The 19,716-nt window shown below is 43.5% G+C and overlaps 1 protein-coding gene across 1 annotated transcript; it reads right to left on the bottom strand.

Annotated features, from left to right (window-relative positions):
* Positions 1-8,508: 8,508 nt before the first annotated feature.
* LOC110674262 (myosin heavy chain IB-like) lies at positions 8,509-8,922 on the bottom strand. Its single transcript, XM_021838530.1, has one exon. It carries the CDS (start codon positions 8,920-8,922, stop codon positions 8,509-8,511), a length of 414 nt encoding a protein of 137 aa, XP_021694222.1.
* Positions 8,923-19,716: the final 10,794 nt, after the last annotated feature.

Genomic DNA, 19,716 nt, shown 5'->3' with positions numbered 1-19,716 from the left:
CTTCCCATACACATAGTTCAGTGGCATATGGTTTAAATGGCGAAGCTATCTCTACCCATGGACTTCCTGCAAGTGGGCGAATTACTCCGCAAATGGTCTCATCTTCCCTGGATTGAGCCTTTATCTCTTCAAGTTTCAAAGCAACAGGTGTTGAGGCATTCGTAAGAAATTGTACATACTGTTCATGTTCTGCACAGGGCTGTGCATTTTCGAAAGCATTATGTGAAACACGAAGGCTTGGCTGTGTCGTCTCGATGGTGACGAACAACTGCGTCGCTTCGTCCTTCGTTCCACACTCATTCGTTTCGTTGCCCGATTGAAAGCAACGAACAAGAAAGGTGAAATGAAAGAGTAAGAATTTCGTTTCATTTAATTTCATTGAAATCCATCAAAATGTTTAAAATTAAATTTAACTATTTTTACAATAATGATGAGTGCAATTTGTTACGTAATAAAAAAAGATAGAGAAACTACACGGATCATGACGTCGTTCATTAAATTAATCGGCCCCCAAAAACAGAGACTACCGATTGGAAGGCCAGCTCGCTGCGGTGACACTCCGATTCATGACGCACGGCGCACAAGCAGCAATAAAGAAAGGAGAGACTACGCATGCTGTGATGAACGGAAAAGTTTGTCGGTTTGAAACGAAGCAGTAGTGTTTCAACTGAAAGGCAAGCTTGATTCAGTCAGCTGGGGACTGAAAATGCTTTCAATGAAATGAAATTGTACGGCCCTGGTTCTGCATCAAACGGCTGAGAGTCTGCAAGTGAGAGTCTTGATAATGCATCTGCGAGATTAGAAGCACCTGGCTCGTAAACTATGTCGTAGTTATATGATTGGAGCCGCAATACCCATCTTTCCAAACGAGCACAAGGCTTCGACCGTGGACTGAACAAAAATAGCAACGGTTTACATTCGGTTATTAATTTAAACCGTATTCCTTGAAGATACAAGTTAAATCGATCTACTGCTTATACTAATCCCAAGGCTTCTTTTTCGGTTTGGAAGTATTTTCACTCTAAATCTGTTAAGGATTTACTAGCGTAAGCAATTACTCTTTGTTCTCCTTGTGCATTTTCTTGCAAAAGTACAGCACCGAGACCCGTGGGACTTGCGTCAGTTATCAGAATGGTGTTGTCGTAGACGTTGAAGAACCCCAAGTGACTTATTTTGCAGATGGCGCTTTTTATCGCCTCAAAGGCCAGTTTTTGTTTGTTTGTCCATTCAAATTTGTTACCAGATCTCAGTAGAGCACGCAGTGGATCTGTTTTGGTAGCCAAGTGAGGAATGAATCGACCTACATAAGTGACCAATCCGAGGAAACTTCTTAGCTCCGCTGCATTAGCAGGTTCACGACACTGTTGAAGAGCCAGAACTCGGCTTTTAATCGGCTTTATTCCCTCTGGCGAAAGCTCATGACCCAGAAACTCCAATTTGTCCACGCAAAACAGACATTTTTCTATATTCAAAAGGACCCCGTAATGTTTTAAACGGTTCATCAGCGCTTTCAATCGCAAGTCATGCTCTTGCTGTGAACGGCCAAAAACCAATATATCATCCAAATATAACACTACTCCTCCTAAACCAGCCACAATGGTGTCCATTACTTTTTGGAAAAGTTCTGGAGCACAGCAAATTCCAAACATTAAACGTTTGTATCTGAGAATGATTATAAAATAAATAAGTCCTCATTATTGTATGTCTTTATTTTTAATCATTTGATCATGATTACCTGAACATTCCATACTTTGTGATAAACGTAGTGATTTCGCGAGATTTTTCGGACAGTTCCAGCTGATGATACGCCTCTTTAATATATAACTTCGAAAACTTCACCGCATCGCCTAGACTTCCCAATAACTCCTCAATAAGCGGCAGGGGATGCGACTCTCGAAGAACCGCTTGGTTAGCGCGCCTCATATCAACGCAAAGTCTTATTTCTCCAGATGCTTTCATAATGGGCACCATTGGTGACACCCATGGTGATGGTCCTTTGACCTTTTCGATGATGTCCTTATCCAATAGTGATTTCAACTTCTCATGTATTTGCCCTATTGGAGCTATTGGAGCACGCCTATACCCTTGTTGAATGGGTTGAACCGAATCGTTGATTGGGATTTCCACAATCACGCCTCTGATTTTCGGGAACTCGACAGATGTATTTCGTATTGAAGCAATGTCGAAGCCCACCTTCAAAACTTCCAGCTGTTTAGCTGTTTTATCGCCGAGTAGATTACGCTGTCCTTTTTCGACTATGTAGAATGTTGCCTGAACTTCTTTCGACCCAGCACGTATCATTGCTTGAAACATTCCTGACATTTGCATGGGCTTGCTCGTAGCATATCCGATCAGATTACGATCAACTTCCTGACTGAATCCCAAAACCTCAATACCTGCTTTACTCACTTTCTGCCACGTTTCTTCAGTGATGACATTAGCATCGTCACCAGAATCTATTATCATCGGAATCTTAATACTGCCTACGATAAATTCGAACGTGTTCTTGTCCATCGCGTAGAAAACCTCATCACTGATAACGTCACGTGGCTCTTCTTCAATCAACCGTAAACGTTTAGGTTTAAAACTATCGTAATTAGTATTGGGTCGCTTTAAACAACGGTTTGCATAATGTCCCAGCTCTCCACATTTTAGACATTTAGCTTTCTTTGCTCGACAAGCGGGATCGCCTTTAAAATGTCCTCGTTGTCCGCAAGCAAAACAAGTCTTCGCTCCCGAACGCGCATCCATAAAAGAATTTTGTTCATTCCTACCAAAAGTTCTGTCCACCCTTCCAGAATCTCGATGAACCCTACCAGAGTACCGGTCAGAACGATTTTCTGAAGAATATGAGTTCATGTTAACAAAGCGCTTGAATATCTTGTTCATACCTAGGACAATACAAAATAAATTTGAATTAAAATGGGGGACCATCAACAACATTGACTGCTCCACAGTATAACGCGTTTTCATACCTCCCGAAAATCAATTTTCCGTTGGACCACGATCCATATTCTTCACCTGTTGTTGGACATCTGCCAAGGTGGTTCCAAGAGAAACGATTTCCTCCAATGACATATCTTTCGCCAAAATTTGTCTACGGAGTTCGGTAGACACACATGCTTCTACAATCTGTTCGATGATTCTGTCATCGTTTTCACGACAATCATATCTGTCGAACTCGCATCGTTTGGCTTGGATACGCAAACGCAACACAAAATCCGCGAATCTCTCATCCTGCTTCTGTACTACTTGGCGAAATAAATGACGCTTATAATTTCTATTACGCATTGGCACAAAATGTTAGTCAAGTCGCTGAATTGCCACATCATAATACGGCGGATCAGTAAGTACATGCGATACGTTATTCACTCCAGGAAGATGATCAAAAATCTCCTGAATTTCAGAATTTCATTTCTGCCACGCCGTGGGCGCCTGAGATCGATCAGCGCCAAACACGAAGGGCCGCACGCGATGCATTGAAGATTCCATCCTATTCAAACATTGTAATATCGGTTGGTATGCAATCAGTAAAATATTTAATGCATGCCGAAAAACGAATGGAAATCAGATAATAGTTTCGATTCAGTGTAATGAAAAAGCTAATGTAACGGTTTTGTTTTACATGTTTTTATTCATTTCTATTTTTGAATCATTCACTTTTTTTTACCGCTATGCGACCTTGAAATCTAGTGTCCTTCCAACACACCATAACAGTAAATGTTTCCATTGAATAGAACCAAACTTCTTATAAGAATCATCAATCAGTACAGGCCGCTTACCTCTTTTTTTCAACCAACAGTAGCACTAATTTTTTCTCTAATTATTCAAAATAATCATAGTAAAGCACACGGTTGCTCTCCAGGCCAGAATTGCCGATTATGTTGTAGCACACAGTTGCTCTCCTGGCACATATCTGCCGACAATTTTTGCAGCACACAGATGCTCTCCTGGCAATCATTTGCCGCTTTTTTCAAAGCACACAGTTGCTCTCCTGGCACAAAATGCCGATCACTTCACAACACTCATCATACCATTAATTGAAATTCATACATCTGTTTCAAAATCGTTCACAAAATACAATCTATACGTTACGTTTCATTTAATTTCAACCATTTTCTTCTAGCACTAGGAATCAAGACTGACAAACCTGATTCCATTCTTATTTACTTTCGGTTCATTCATGGACAAAACAAACAGCAGTCAGGTGTATTCTCAATGAGAATATATACTGAGGTGTGGAAGAAGAAGCAAAAGCTATGTATTAGTAACAAGAAAAAACGTAAACAAAAATCTAATACGTCACTATTTTACACGGCTTCTTATGGGAGCTCGCTTGCTTGTAGTTGTGATACATTTTGCACCGTACACGGATGTCACTCACACTAAATGTCGTCTTCCTCACCTCGGTATATATTCTCATTGGTGTATTCTAAAAGGAATGACATCTGATACCCGAGTGTTAGAAATGGGCGGACTTAAATTTTCTCCAACATGGCAGTGTTACCATAGAAATGGAAACGAGTGAAAATTTTCTTCTTTTTTTTTCAGCCGTTTTTTTTTTTCTTTCCGGAAGTATTAATATTCCAAATCACAAATTACACTAATTTCCATTCATTTTTCCGCTGCAAATTACTCTTTTTGTGCAACGCACAAATTTAATTCCTATCACTTCCTTACATCGAGCATTTCTCGACTTAACTCCAACTACAATTCCGCAATCTTTCCACAAATTATTTCACAGAATTTTCATAAACCAACCATTATCTCAGGAAAAATTCTCGATTTATCGCTCCAAACGACAATTCACTGAATTATTTTCAACTCATCGCCAACTGAAATATCGGAGCACTAATAAAAGTCGACTGGTTTACAATACCGTGATCGAAAAAGAGACCGTTTATTTTCATGGCAACTATGATCTACTGAATTCAAAATCTTTATAGAAAGCAAACATGTAATGTGTAATCGTCACCGACACTACAGGTTCCTCCAGCCAGTAGATATTTCGTCTTCGACGTATTTACCTTCAATCCAACCCGATCTGCTTCACGTTTCAGCCTGGTATACTGTTCAGCAACCACCTGGAACGTTCTTCAGACAATGTCCACGTCGTCAGCGAAACAAATGAACTGGCTGGATTTATTGAAGATCGTGCCCCGCATGTTGAAGCCCGCCCGTTTCATAACACCTTCTAGCGCAATATTGAACAGGAGGCAGGAAAGACCATCGCCTTGTCGAAGTCCTTTGCGTGTTTCAAACGGGTCCGATAATGCACCCGATATCTTCACACAGCACTGTACACTATCCATCGTTGCTTTGATCAGTCTAGTCAGTTTCCCGGGAAAACCATTCTCGTCCATAATCTTCCATAGCTCTTCGCGGTCGATGGTATCATAGGCCGCTTTGAAATGGATGAATGGGTGGTGCGTAGGGCCTTGATATTCGCGACACTTTTGGAGGATCTGCCGCAACATAAAGATTGGTCTGTCGTCGATCGCCCGTCCACAAAACCGGCTTGATAACTTCCCACAAATCTGCTTGCCAGTGGCGATAGACGGCGGAAGATGATCTGTGAATGCACTTTATAGGCTGCGTTAAGAATGGTGATCGCTCGATAGTTCTCACATTCTAACTTGTCACCCTTTTTGTAAATTGGGTATATTATTCCCTCCTTCCACTCCTCTGGTAGCTGTTCTGTATCCCAGATCCTGGCTATCAATCGGTGCAGACAAGTGGCCAACCTGTCCGGGCCCATATTAATAAGTTCCGCTCCAATACCATCCTTTCCAGCTGCTTTGTTGTTCTTGAGCTGTTTGATAGCATCATTAACTTCACCTATCGTGGGAGTTGGCACGTCTCCCTCATCCGCCGTACTGATGAAGCCATTCCTCCTGCTGCCTTGATCTTCCTCCTCTGCGCCGTTTAGGTGTTCATCGTAGTGCTGCTTCCACCTTTCAATCACCTCACGTTCGTCCGTCAAGATACCTCCATCCTTATTTCGTCTCGCGGCACAAAGCCTTTGCGGGATGCATTTAGTTTCTTGTAGAACTTTCGTGTTTCTTGAGAACGATACAGCTGCTCCATCTCTTCGCACTCCAACTCTTCCAGGCGGCGCTTTTTATCCCAGAATAGATGGGTTTGCACGTTTTGACGGGAGCCTTGCTGCAGCATCATCGCCCGCGCTGCATTCTTCTCGTCCAAAACCGTCTGACACTCCTCGTCGAACCAACCGTTCCGTCGATTTGCTTCCACGAACCCAATGGCACCTTCCGCTGCGTTGTTTATGGCTGCTTTGAGACTACTCTAGCAGTCCTCAAGAGGGGCTTCGGTGAGCTCTCCCTCTTCCGGCAACGCTGCACAGTGAGAAAATCGGGCTCCAAAACGCGACTAAATGCAATATCTCAGCTGGGTAACGGTTCCAGGAAATGATTTTGGCCATTCTAGATCGGAAAAAGGCTGCTGAATCGATTGGTGGCGGTCCCATTGACCGGAGACTTCGCCCTGGCCACCTAGAGCCCTGGAATCATCCTGAGTTCCTTACAGCAAGTAGAATTAATGGAACTGAAATAAACTGTCATGATTACGTTTTGCTGCGAAGCCGCACATAAAAATATTCTTACATGGGGGATTTAGTGAAATGATTGATTGACCGTTATGGCCATTTTATGGTTCCGGAGCAAACACGGAACATCGGTAAAATTGGCAATATTAAAAAAAAAATATTCTGATAGTTCCTTTGTCTCTTGTTTGTTAGAAATAAGTATTCTTACAATTCGTATTTAATAATCTGAATGTTTGCCATTACGGCCATTTTATGGTTCCGGAACTAACCCGGAACATCCGAAAAAATGGAAATACTGAAAAAAAATTTGCTGATAGTTCCTTTGTCTCTTGTTTGTTAGAAAGAAGTACTCTTACAATTCGTATTTAGAAATCTGAATGTTTGACCATTACGGCCATTTTATGGTTCCGGAACTAACCAGGAACATCTGTAAATTTTCCATATTGAAAAAAAAAAGATTATTCATATGTTCCTTGTTGATTAAAATTAAGTATTCCAACATATTGGATTTAGTGATATGAATGTTTGATCATTTTGACCATCTTATGGTTCCGTAATTAACCGTAAAATTGAAAAAAAAAGTTTTAATAGTTTCTATGTTCCATGTTAGTTTTAATTAAGTATTCTTAAATGTCGAATTAAGTTATATGAATGTTTGACCATTATGGTCATTTTATGATTCCTAAACTAACCCGGAACATCCGTAAATATTCCATATTGGAAAAAAAAATCTAATAGTTCAGGAAGAATGCTAAGAGAAATCTTTGAAAGAACTCCTGGAAATATTCCTGGAATAATTCCTGAAGAAACTTCAGGTGAATCCCTGAAGGAACTCATAGAAAAACAACTGGAGAAATCCATAAAGTAAAATCTCTGGAGGAACTTGAAGAAATCCATTAAGGGATTCAAGGAAGAATTCCTGGAAGAACTCCTAAGTGATCTAGGGAATTCCTTTAAGAATCTCTCGTGAAACGCTTGGAGGAATCGCTGGAGAAGCTCCTGGAGGAATTTCTTAAGGGACTCCTGGAGTAATTCCCGAAGTAAATCCTGAAGGAAAATAACTCTGAAGGAATTCCCGAAGGAACTCCTGGAGGAATATTTGGAGTAATATTCAAAAGAATACTTGGAGGAACTCCTGGAGGAATTTCTGAAGAACCTCCTGGAGGAATTCCTGAACGAACTCCAGGAGGAATTCCTGAAGGAACTCCTATAGAAATTCTTGAAAGAATTTCTGGAGGTATTGCTGAAGGAATTCCTGGACAAAATCATGGAGATACTCCTGGAGGAAACTCCAGAAGGAACTCTAGAAAAAAAAAACCTGAAGGAACTTCTGAGGGAATTTCTTGAGGAACTGGCTGAATTCGTGAAAGAACTCTTGGAATAATTCCTGAAGGATATATATATATATATATATATATATATATATATATATATATATATATATGTTCGGTCTCACCGCAACGACTCTCCCATTCACTGCAAGCAAGGCGCAGTAAGGTACAGCAGCAGTGCGTATTCAATTTTTCTCCTTTCGCCCCAGCTAGCAGCAAGCAGCCCAATTCCTTTCATTCTGTTGCTTTGGGCTGCGTGATGCTAGCTGTCGGCGCGCTGTATCTTTGTAACAATGCTACATGTAATGCGAATATTTGCTACCTCTCGCATATATAAGTGACATCGTTTCCCTCTGTGATATTAGTTGTAAGTTGTAATCGTTCCGCATAGTATTCCCCACCGAGCAGGAGCACTGCCTCTCGGTGGTGGCAATAAATTATCGTGAGATTGAAATAAAAGAGTTTCGTTAATCGTCTGCCCCTTCGGGACCTAAAGAAACACAACGTAGGGCCTGGTCAACCCTGGACGAAACATTGGTGCCGTGACCAGGATAACGGACACCCCGGAGGACCGATCGACGAAAGACGGACTGGACTACTTCAACGGACAACTCATCCCGGGCCGAAGTGTCGCCCAATCGGACCTCGCCGTCCATCTGTAGGACCCCTGCGTCCATCCCCGGACCCCTGCGTCCACCTATTGGGACCTCTGCGTCCATCCCGGACCGTCGCCGTCCATTCCGGACCCCTGCGTCCACCTGTGGGACCACTGCGTCCATTCCCGGACCATTGCCGTCCATCTGTAGGACCCCTGCGTCCATCCCCGGACCCCTGCGTCCACCTATTGGGACCTCTGCGTCCATCCCGGACCGTCGCCGTCCATTCCGGACCCCTGCGTCCATTTGTGGGACCCTTGCGTCCACCCGCCGGACCTTGGCCGTCCATTGCCGGACCCCTGCGTCCACCCGTCGGACCGTCCCGTCCACTAGCAAGGCCGAAGTGTCGACTTGCGAAGCAAACGTTCATCTGTGCAAAGCCGAAGAGTCGATTTGCCGAAGGAGAGCGTTAATCCCCCGTCGCACCCCTGCTTCCACCCGCTGGATCCCCGGATCCAATCATTCAACCGTGATCGTCATCAATGGACCCAAGCGTCATCAACGAAGCAAGCAACGATCGAGCAAAATTACCATCCCATGCAAATGTTCTGCCACACATCATCAAATTCAATTATCGAGAAGCGAAATCATCCCGTTTACCATCAACCAAGCGATCCGGCGATGTAGCCAGAATGCTACCTGAACTGTCTGCGCATCACCATCGTCGAGAACGTCGAGAATGAACCATCTCACTCTGCCAACAGCAAGCTGTCGTCGTTCGCGCCGAGCCGTAGCTACAGTTGAAAACATTCGTTTTCGGGCGGGAGTATGTTCGGTCTCACCGCAACGACTCTCCCATTCACTGCAAGCAAGGCGCAGTAAGGTACAGCAGCAGTGCGTATTCAATTTTTCTCCTTTCGCCCCAGCTAGCAGCAAGCAGCCCAATTCCTTTCATTCTGTTGCTTTGGGCTGCGTGATGCTAGCTGTCGGCGCGCTGTATCTTTGTAACAATGCTACATGTAATGCGAATATTTGCTACCTCTCGCATATATAAGTGACATCGTTTCCCTCTGTGATATTAGTTGTAAGTTGTAATCGTTCCGCATAGTATTCCCCACCGAGCAGGAGCACTGCCTCTCGGTGGTGGCAATAAATTATCGTGAGATTGAAATAAAAGAGTTTCGTTAATCGTCTGCCCCTTCGGGACCTAAAGAAACACAACGTAGGGCCTGGTCAACCCTGGACGAAACATTGTTGCACAGATAGGCGTTTGCTTCGCAAGTCGACAATCCAACGGTCTAGGGTTCATGTCCCTATTCGGGCACCACAATGTTTGATTGGAGATGGAGCCCTACGTTGTGTGGTGAGGATGACGGGGACGACGACGAAGAACAACTCGATTTCAAACTTTACTAATTGGAACTTTATTGCCACCGAGAGGCAGCGTGCCTACTCGGTGGGGAGAGAAAGAAACTATATACAGAGCATACAAAAATACTGTCGCCTTTTATAGGTGACACAGTACGGAGACGAACAATTTAAACCGTGCGCACAGCAGTGCACTGGATGCTGCCTATCGTTGCGTTGGGCTGACGATGCGATGAAGCAAAAGAACCAAACAATGGGCAACAAATTGAATGGTTCAATTTGCGCTTGGCTTGGATGATTCTGCCGTTGTCGGTATGAGATCGAACATCCCGGCGCCTCAAAACGAAATTGAAAATTCGTTTTTTTATTTTGCCTTGCTCGATCGATGCCTGCCGTTGAAACGATGATCGTTGGATGACTGCTGTAGGTAGCATGGATGATATTCGTTCACGTTGCGGTCCGTTCGAATTGGGTTGATTGGATATGATTGATAGTCCGGGTAGTTTGGTGGATTGGGATGATATCACTGGGGCTGGTCGATGGAAGATTCTTGTTATCTCGAGCGACAACTTGGCCTGACTTCGCCGAGTTGAAGGCCAGAATTTCCGGGTTCCAGCGGATACGGCCGTTGGTCGAATCGGATGAGAAGGAACACCTTCGGAATTTCCACAACGCCGGTGGAAGAAGCAGCCAATTGATTCGACCATTTGGAAGATGGATTTGCCGTCGGACTAGATGCCATCATAGCCCGAAAGTGGACGCGCCGGTCCGGAGGATGGATGTAGCGGTTTGGAGATGAACATGCCGGTTTGGAATTTGGACACTGATGAAGAACGCGCCGGTTCGAAGGATTGGATGGTTACCGGTGTGATATTTGGACGTACCACTTTTGATGGAGAGCACGCCAGCTCGGAAGGACACCAGTTCTTGCTATAACATGGACACGCCGGTCCGGAGGAGGCTTCTCTGGTCCATGGCTTGAAACGCTGGTCCAGAGATCTTTTCGTTTAATCCGTAGGTGGACACGCTGGTCCGGAAGGAGGAAGTTGTAGGTCCGTTTGTCTCTGCCGTCGTCTTGGATCCCGTGGTACTGTTGGTTCATGATCGCTGGCAGTGCGATCAGTCCTTGGTTCGGTCTATCCGTGGTCGCTCCGTGGCGGCCAATCCTGGTCACGGCACCAATGTTTGATTGGAGATGGAGCCCTACGTTGTGTGGTGAGGATGACGGGGACGACGACGAAGAACAACTCGATTTCAAACTTTACTAATTGGAACTTTATTGCCACCGAGAGGCAGCGTGCCTACTCGGTGGGGAGAGAAAGAAACTATATACAGAGCATACAAAAATACTGTCGCCTTTTATAGGTGACACAGTACGGAGACGAACAATTTAAACCGTGCGCACAGCAGTGCACTGGATGCTGCCTATCGTTGCGTTGGGCTGACGATGCGATGAAGCAAAAGAACCAAACAATGGGCAACAAATTGAATGGTTCAATTTGCGCTTGGCTTGGATGATTCTGCCGTTGTCGGTATGAGATCGAACAATATATATATATATATATATATATATATATATATATATATATATATATATATATATATATATATATATATATATATATATATATATATATTTTTTTTTTTTTTTTTATTTAAACTCCTGGAGGAATTCCTTAAGGAACTCTTGGACGTATTACCGGAGGAACATCTGGAGGAATTCCTTAAAGAACTCTTGGTAAAATTCCTGAAGGAACTCCTGAAACCCTGTAGAAATCTCGTGGAGGAATTTCTGAATGCACTCTTGAAGAAATTCCTGAAGGATTATCCTGAAGGAGCTCCTGAAGTAATTCCTTAAGAAACTCCTGGAGGAATCCCATAAGGGTTTCCTAGTGGAACTCTTGTAGGAATTTCTGAAGGAAATTCTAGAACAATTCTTAAAGGAACTTCTGGAAAAATTCCTGAAAGAACCCCTGCAGAAATTCCTGAGAAATACCTGAAGATACTTCAGTAGAAATTCCTGAAGCTACTACGGGAGGAATTCCTGAAAATAACCCTGAAGGAATTCCCGAAGGAACTCCTGCAGGAATATTTGGAGTAAAATTTAAAGGAATATCTGGAGGAACTCCTGGAGGAATTTCCGAACAACCTCCAGACGGAATTCCTGAAAGAACTCCTGGAAAAAATCCTGAAGAATTCCTGGAGGAATCCCTAGGAAACTTCCGGAGAAATTCCCGAAGGGTTTCCTAGAGGAAGTCTTGGAGAAATTCCTGAAGGAACTCCCTGATGGAATACGTGTAGGATGTCCTGAAGTAAATCATCGAAGATTTCCTGAAAGATTTCCTGTAGTAAATCCTGAAGGAACTCCTGGAAAAATTCTTGAAAAGATTCATGGATGAATTCCTGGAGGAATTGTTGAAGGAAACCCTGGAGGATTTCCTGAAAGATCTCCTGGAGGAATTCCTGAAGGAACTTTTGGAAGTATATTTGGAGGAATTTCTGGATGAATACCTGGAGGAACTCCTGGACTAATCTCAGAAGAAACTCTTTTAGGAATTCTTGGAGGAACTCCTGGAGGTATAACTGAAGGAACTCCGTGATGAATTCCTGGAGATACTCCTGGAAAGGTTCCTGAAGGTACTCTTGGAGTAATCCCTGAAGGAACTTCTTAAGGAATTCCTGTAGAAACTTCCGAAGGAAATTTTGAGGTATTGCAGAAGGAACCCCTGGAAAAATTCCTGAAGATTCTCTTGGAGTAATTCTTGAACGAACTCTTGGTAAAATTCCTGAAGGAACTCCTGGGGGAATTCTTGAAGCGAACCCTGGAGGAAATCTTTATAGATCTCCAAAAGTAATTTATGAAGAAATTGTTAGAGGAATTTCTGAAGATATACCTTTAGTATTTTCCCGGTAGAACTCCTCAAAAGACTCCTGGAGGAATTTCTGTAGAATTTCCTGGAGGAATTCCTAAAAGCACTTCCTGCAGAATTCCTGAAAGCACTTCCTGCAGAATTCCTGGAGAAATCCCTGAAGAATTCCTGGAGATATCCCTAAGATACTCCTGGAGCAATTTCTGAAGGGTTTCCTAGAGAAACTCTTGGAGTAATGCCTGAAGGAACTCCTGAAAGAATTTCTGGGGGAATTCCGGAAGAAAATCCTGGAGTAACTCCTGAAGGAATTCCTGAAATAAATCCTTGAAGATTTTCTGAAAGATTTCCTGGAGTAATTCCTGAAGGAAGTCCTGGAAAAATTATCGAAGGAATTCATGGCGGAATTTCTGAAGGAGTTTTTGAAGGAAACTCTGGAGGATTTTCTGAAAACGCTCATGGAGGAATTCCTAAAGATACTCCTGGAAGATTTTCTTGAAGGAATTCTTGGAGGAATCCTAAAAAAAACATCTGTCAAAATTCCTGATTTATATGAATTATCATTTTTTTTTTCAATGTGGAAAATTTTACAGATGTTATGCGACCATCGAGGTATCCATAAAAAAACAACTTTTGCTATGGTTCGATATCGACATACGGAATATCGAGTGAGGGAGAGAAGACTGTATATGAGTAGTTCTTCTCTAATCCTGACGAGATCATTTTAATCAGAAGCACGCCGCATATATTATTTTTCTCACCTACTGTGACCATGTATGTCAATTGGAGTATGATAAATCCGTAACTGATATACAACATATGAACTATCAGGTATTTTTCAATATGGAAAATTTTACGGATGTTTCGGGTTAGTTCAGGAACCATAAACATTCAGATTACTAAATCCGACTTGTAAGAATACTTCTTTCTAATCAACAAGACACAAAGGAACTATCAGAACATTTGTTTTTTCTTCAATATTTCAAATTTTACGGATGTTCCAGGTTAGTTCCGGAACCATAAAATGGCCATAATGGTCAAACATGCAGATTACTAAATACGAATTGTAAGAGTACTTCCTTCTAACAAAAAAGAGACAAAATATGTTGGATCATTTTTAGGAATCAAGTTCCTTTCGGTATGCGATCACCGTATCATATTAGGGTGTTATACATTACTCCAATTATTCCGTAGTGGAATGTCTCCAGTATTATTAAAAAACGGCCAGAGATTCACCCGTTGATTCCAGAGGGGGTTTCCGAGAGATTGACTCAAGAAAATCTTCGGTATTCCACTAGCAAACTCACATGGGAGCTCTGTATTAATATTAATTTATGAATTTTTAATTATGAATTATTCTTCTATTTGTTCTTGTGGAATCTTCCATCGAAATCCTCCAGGAGTTAGTAAGGAATTCAGGAATTCATCAAGAAGTTCGTTCATGAATTCCTCCAAGAGATTTTTTTAGGAATTTCTCAATGAGCTCTTACAGGAATTCTGACAGAAGTTTTTTTTTTAGGATTCCTCCAAGAGTTCGTTCAAGAAAATCGTCCAGGAGTATCTTCAAGAATTCCTCCATGAGCGTTTTCAGAAAATGCTCTAGCAGATCTTTCAGGAAATCCTCCAGAGTTTCCTTCAAAAACTCCTTCAGGAATTCCTCCATGAATTCCTTCGATAATTCTTCCAGGAGTTCCTTCAGGAATTACTCCAGGAAATCTTCAAGGATTCACTTCAGGAATTCCTTCAGGAGTAACTCCAGGATTTTCTTCCGGAATTCACCCAGAAAATCTTTCAGGAGTTCCTTCAGGCATTACTCCAAGAGTTTCTCTAAGTAACCCTTTAGGAATTGCTCCAGGAGTATCTTAGGGATATCTCCAGGAATTCTTCAGGGATTTCTCCAGGAGTTCTGCAGGAAGTGCTTTCAGGAATTCTGCAGAAAGTGCTTTTAGGAATTCCTCCAGGAAATCCTACAGAAATTCCTCCAGGAGTCTTTTGAGGAAAATACTCCAGGTATATCTTCAGGAATCTCTCTAACAATTTCTTCATAAATTACTTTTGGAGATCTATAAAGATTTCCTCCAGAGTTCGCTTCAAGAATTGCCCAGGAGTTCCTTCAGGAATTTTACCAAGAGTTCGTTCAAGAATTACTCCAAGAGAATCTTCAGGAATTTTTCCAGGGGTTCCTTCTGCAATACCTCAAAATTTCCTTCGGAAGTTTCTACAGGAATTCCTTAAGAAGTTCCTTCAGGAATTACTCCAAGAGTACCTTCAGGAACCATTCCAGGAGTATCTCCAGGAATTCATCATGGAGTTCCTTCAGTTATACCTCCAGGAGTTCCTCCAAGAATTCCTAAAAGAGTTTCTTCTGAGATTAGTCCAGGAGTTCCTCCAGGTATTCATCCAGGAAGTTCCTCAAGAAAATCCCTCAGAAGTTCTTTCAGTTTTTTTTTTCTAGAGTTCCTTCTTGAGTTTCCTCCAGGAGTATCTCTATGATTTTGTCCAGGAATTCCTTCAGTAATACCTCCAGAAATTCTTTCAAGAATTTCTCTAGGAGTTCCTTCAGGAATTCCTCCTGGAGTTCGTTCAGGAATTCCTCCAGGATGTTTTTCGGAAATTCCTCCAGGAGTTCCTCCAAGTATTCTTTTGAATATTACTCCAAATATTCCTCCGGGAGTTCCTTCGGGAATTCCTTCGGAGTTATTTTCCTTCAGGATTTACTTCGGGAATTACTCCAGGAGTCCCTTAAGAAATTCCTCCAGGAGCTTCTCCAGCGATTCCTCCAAGCGTTTCACGAGAGATTCTTAAAGGAGTTCCGCTAGAGATCCCTTAGGAGTTCTTCCAGGAATTCTTCCTTGAATCCCTTAATGGATTTCTTCAAGTTCCTCCAGAGATTATACTTTATGGATTTCTCCAGTTGTTTTTCTATGAGTTCCTTCAGGGATTCTCCTGAAGTTTCTTCAGGAATTATTCCAGGAATATTTCCAGGAGTTCTTTCGAAGATTTCTCTTAGCATTCTTCCTGAACTATCAGTTTTTTTTTTCCAATATGGAATATTTACGGATGTTCCGGGTTAGTTTAGGAATCATAAAATGACCATAATGGTCGAACATTCATATAACTTAATTCGACATTTAAGAATACTTAATTAAAACTAACATGGAACATAGAAACTATCAGAACATTTTTTTCAATTTTACGGATGTTCCGGGTTAATTACGGAGCCATAAGATGGTCAAAGTGATCAAACATTCATATCACTAAATCCAATATGTTAGAATACTTAATTTTAATCAACAAGGAACATATGGATAATCTTTTTTTTTCAATATGGAAAAATTTACAGATGTTCCTGGTTAATTTCGGAACCATAAAATGGCCGTAATGGTCAAACATTCAGATTACTAAATACGAATTGTAAGAATACTTCTTTTTAACAAACAAGAGACAAAGGAACTATCAGAAAATATTTTTTTCAGTATTTCCATTTTTTCGGATGTTCCGGGTTAGTTCCGGAACCATAAAATGGCCGTAATGGGCAAGCATTCAGATTATTAAATACGAATTTGTAAGAATACTTATTTCTTACAAACAAGAGACAAAGGAACTATCAGAATATATATATATTTTAAAATTGCCAATTTTACGGATGTTCCGGGTTTGCTCCGGAACCATAAAATGGCCATAACGGTCAATCAATCATTTCACTAAATCCCCCATGTAAGAATATTTTTATGTGCGGCTTCGCAGCAAAACGTAATCATGACAGTTTATTTCAGTTCCATTAATTCTACTTGCTGTAAGGAACTCAGGATGATTCCAGGGCTCTAGGTGGCCAGGGCGAAGTCTCCGGTCAGTGGGACCGCCACCAATCGATTCAGCAGCGTTTTTCCGATCTAGAATGGCCAAAATCATTTCCTGGAACCGTTACCCAGCTGAGATATTGCATTTAGTCGCGTTTTGGAGCCCGATTTTCTCACTGTGCGCTGCTTCAAGGCTTTGCGCGTAATCAGTTGCGACTTCGGGTAGCTTGAGTTGTTCCAGATTGTACCGTGGCGGGCGTCGGTACCGAATGTTGTTCACAACGGACAGTCGTTGGCGCACTTTAACCGTCACTAGGTAGTGGTCCGAATCGATGTTTGCGCCGCGATAAGTTCTGACGTCGATAATGTCCGAGAAGTGTTGTCAACGCAGAAGACGGCCAGCTGGCAACCCTGCCACCAACCGATTCAAAAGCGTCGCTTTCCGTCACCGAAGCGTTGCGTCAAGACCAATGACAGCTGTCACACGTAGTGGATGAGCTGTCAACGCACCGTTTCCGGTCATCAGTTGCCACATTTCTTGATTAGAAAGAAGTGCAAAACCATACAAAGTGCATTAGAACAATTCAGTTGTTAAATCAGAATTTGCTAAAGTGAATTAAATAAGTTTTCGGTGTTTAGTTGCTTATTCTGGTAAGAGTTTCCCAGTTTACAAAGTTGTGCGGTTAGCGATTTAAAACTCAGTTTGTCCGGTTTCAGAGTCGCAGTTGAGTGTCCGTTTGAAGCACGTGCCGCAGTCAGGGTTCCCTTCTGTTAGCCGAAAGTCCTGTAAGAAGTTAGAAATTTAGAAAAGTATTTAGAAAACTAATACAACCGCGGCAAATTTCGCAGGTAGTCGGTCCTCGGAGGAGGTTAGATTTACCAGAAGGGCGTGCAAAAATTGATAAGTTCACCGAATTGTAAGTAGAATTAAAACAATGAAAACACATACTTACCACTAAGCATGTTACAGTTGAAGCAACAATATACTTTCGCTATCAAAACCGGTACGACTTTGGCTCACGCCCTACACCCGCAACAAATCTTCAAAATTCGAGCCAACATGCATGGAAGCCAGGCACCGGGAGGATCGAAAGGACACGTGTGCGAATCCAGCTGCGCGGCCTGCCAGCGCCCGGACAGTGCGGAGGACATGGTCCAGTGTGACCATTGCGACATCTGGAAACATTATTCGTGCGCCGGGGTGAACGAAAGTGTCGCTGGGAGATCGTTTGTATGTGGCGATTGTTCTGTCCAGCAAACTGATGACGTCATCTCAGTGCGAACAACTTCGAGTCGATCCAGCGCAACATCAACAATCTCTGTCTGCCTAAGCCAGCTGGTAGAACGACAACGATTAGAGCGCGCTCGCCTGGAACTAGAGCTCCAACGTCGCCATCTGGACGAGCAGCAGCAGTTAATCGATAAGGCCATCGGCGGAGAGGAAATGGACGATCGTCGCGGTGAAGGTTCATCTGAAGTTGTGAACAAAACCACCCCAGCGGCACCCAGCAAACCTATCGGAACAACGTTTCTTCCCGAAACACCGCTGGGTCCGTCGGATCGTCGATCGAAGGCACAGTTGGACGCTCCCAAGTCTGCAGCGTCAGTAATGGTTTCGATTCCAGTCACAGCACTGGAACCAAAGACTGTGAAATATCTTCAAGGAAAGAATAATCCCCAAGCCGCCTTCCAAGATCTCAGGAGCCGGGTTGAGCAGTGCGAGAAGCGCGCCAATCCAACACCTGACCAGCTGGCTGACCTACATTCTCAGCTGGAACTGTGTCGCAAACTCCTGGAGGGGATCCAGACCGGAGCAGCAGTTAAGGAATCGATTCAACAGCCACCAAAAACAGCAGCGAGTATGTCACGCGTAGTGAGCAATACCGGTGCAATCCCGAAGGGAAACCGATCGTTGCTTACGGTCCCCGAGGAAGATCGGAAGCGTTCCGATTATCAATCCGACGACGGAGCAGTAGGAGGAACCACATCGCCGGAAGAAATGTGGCCGTTGAAGAATCCGGTAAGCCAAACGGGTGAACCGCCGGTAAGTCGAGCAGTCGAATCAGCTGCAATGTGTCCGAACGACTTGGAACCCCCAGGTAAGCGTCAAGCCTTGAGTCACTCCATTGAAAATACGATCATATTTGCCCCTGATCATTGCCCCACGACCAATAATCCACTTGCAAGAGGGCAGCTGCGATTTGTCGCGCGCCCAGATGAAATCCGATCGCCTCCAACCAACCTTCGAGAGCAGCTGCGACAGCCACTCGCGCACTCGAACGATGCGCTGATGTATCTGACAACCAGCCTAAGTCTCTCTCAACCGATTTGCTAACGCGTAATTCTCCCTCGCGAGCGGTTGAAACGTCTCAGCCCCCTCGTATGTCAGAAAGCTATCAGCAAAATCAAGCGATTCCCCATCAAGACCCAGTTCGGCCCACGCAGCAGCAGCTGGCAGCAAGGCAGTCCCTGGCCAAGGAACTTCCTCGATTCAGCGGTGACGCAGCGGAATGGCCGATCTTTATTTCGAATTATCGCTACACGACAGAAGCTTGCGGCTTCACTGACGGTGAAAACATGCTCCGCCTCCAGCGGTGCTTATCAGGACCAGCGCTCGAAACGGTGCGCAGTCGGTTGGTGCTTCCAGCAGCGGTGCCGCAGGTAATTGAAACACTTCGTTTGCGGTTTGGACGTCCGGAGTTGCTGATCAACGCTCTGCTGCGCAAGGTACGTGAAATTCCAGCCCCCAAGTCAGACAAGCTGGAAGGAATCATCGATTTTGGGATGGCGGTACAGGCATTGTGTGACCACATTGAAGCTGCGAACGAACGCGCTCACCTTTCGAACCCGTCACTGCTTCAAGAGCTTGTAGCAAAACTCCCTGCTGATCAACGGATGATGTGGGCCGGCTACAAGCGAGGATTTCAACACGTCGATCTGAAAACCTTCGGCGACTATATGGCGTCGGTAGTTCGCGATGCGACCAGTGTAGTGACCTTCGAGCCGGAGAAGCGGAACTGTGGACGTGAACGTCCGAAGAACAGAGGATTCGTCAACTCTCATGCCACGCAAGGATCCAGTAGATCAGTGGACTCAGTGAACCGGAGCAACCGAAACAATTCGTTTGCGCTCATTGCCACAAAGGTGGACACCGAGTACGCGAATGCAACGCGTTCAAACAACTACACG

This window comes from Aedes aegypti, chromosome 1 (genome assembly GCF_002204515.2).
Source record: "Aedes aegypti strain LVP_AGWG chromosome 1, AaegL5.0 Primary Assembly, whole genome shotgun sequence".
Classification (NCBI taxonomy): Eukaryota; Metazoa; Arthropoda; class Insecta; order Diptera; family Culicidae; genus Aedes; species Aedes aegypti.
This window is presented reverse-complemented; position numbering and strand designations above follow the sequence as displayed.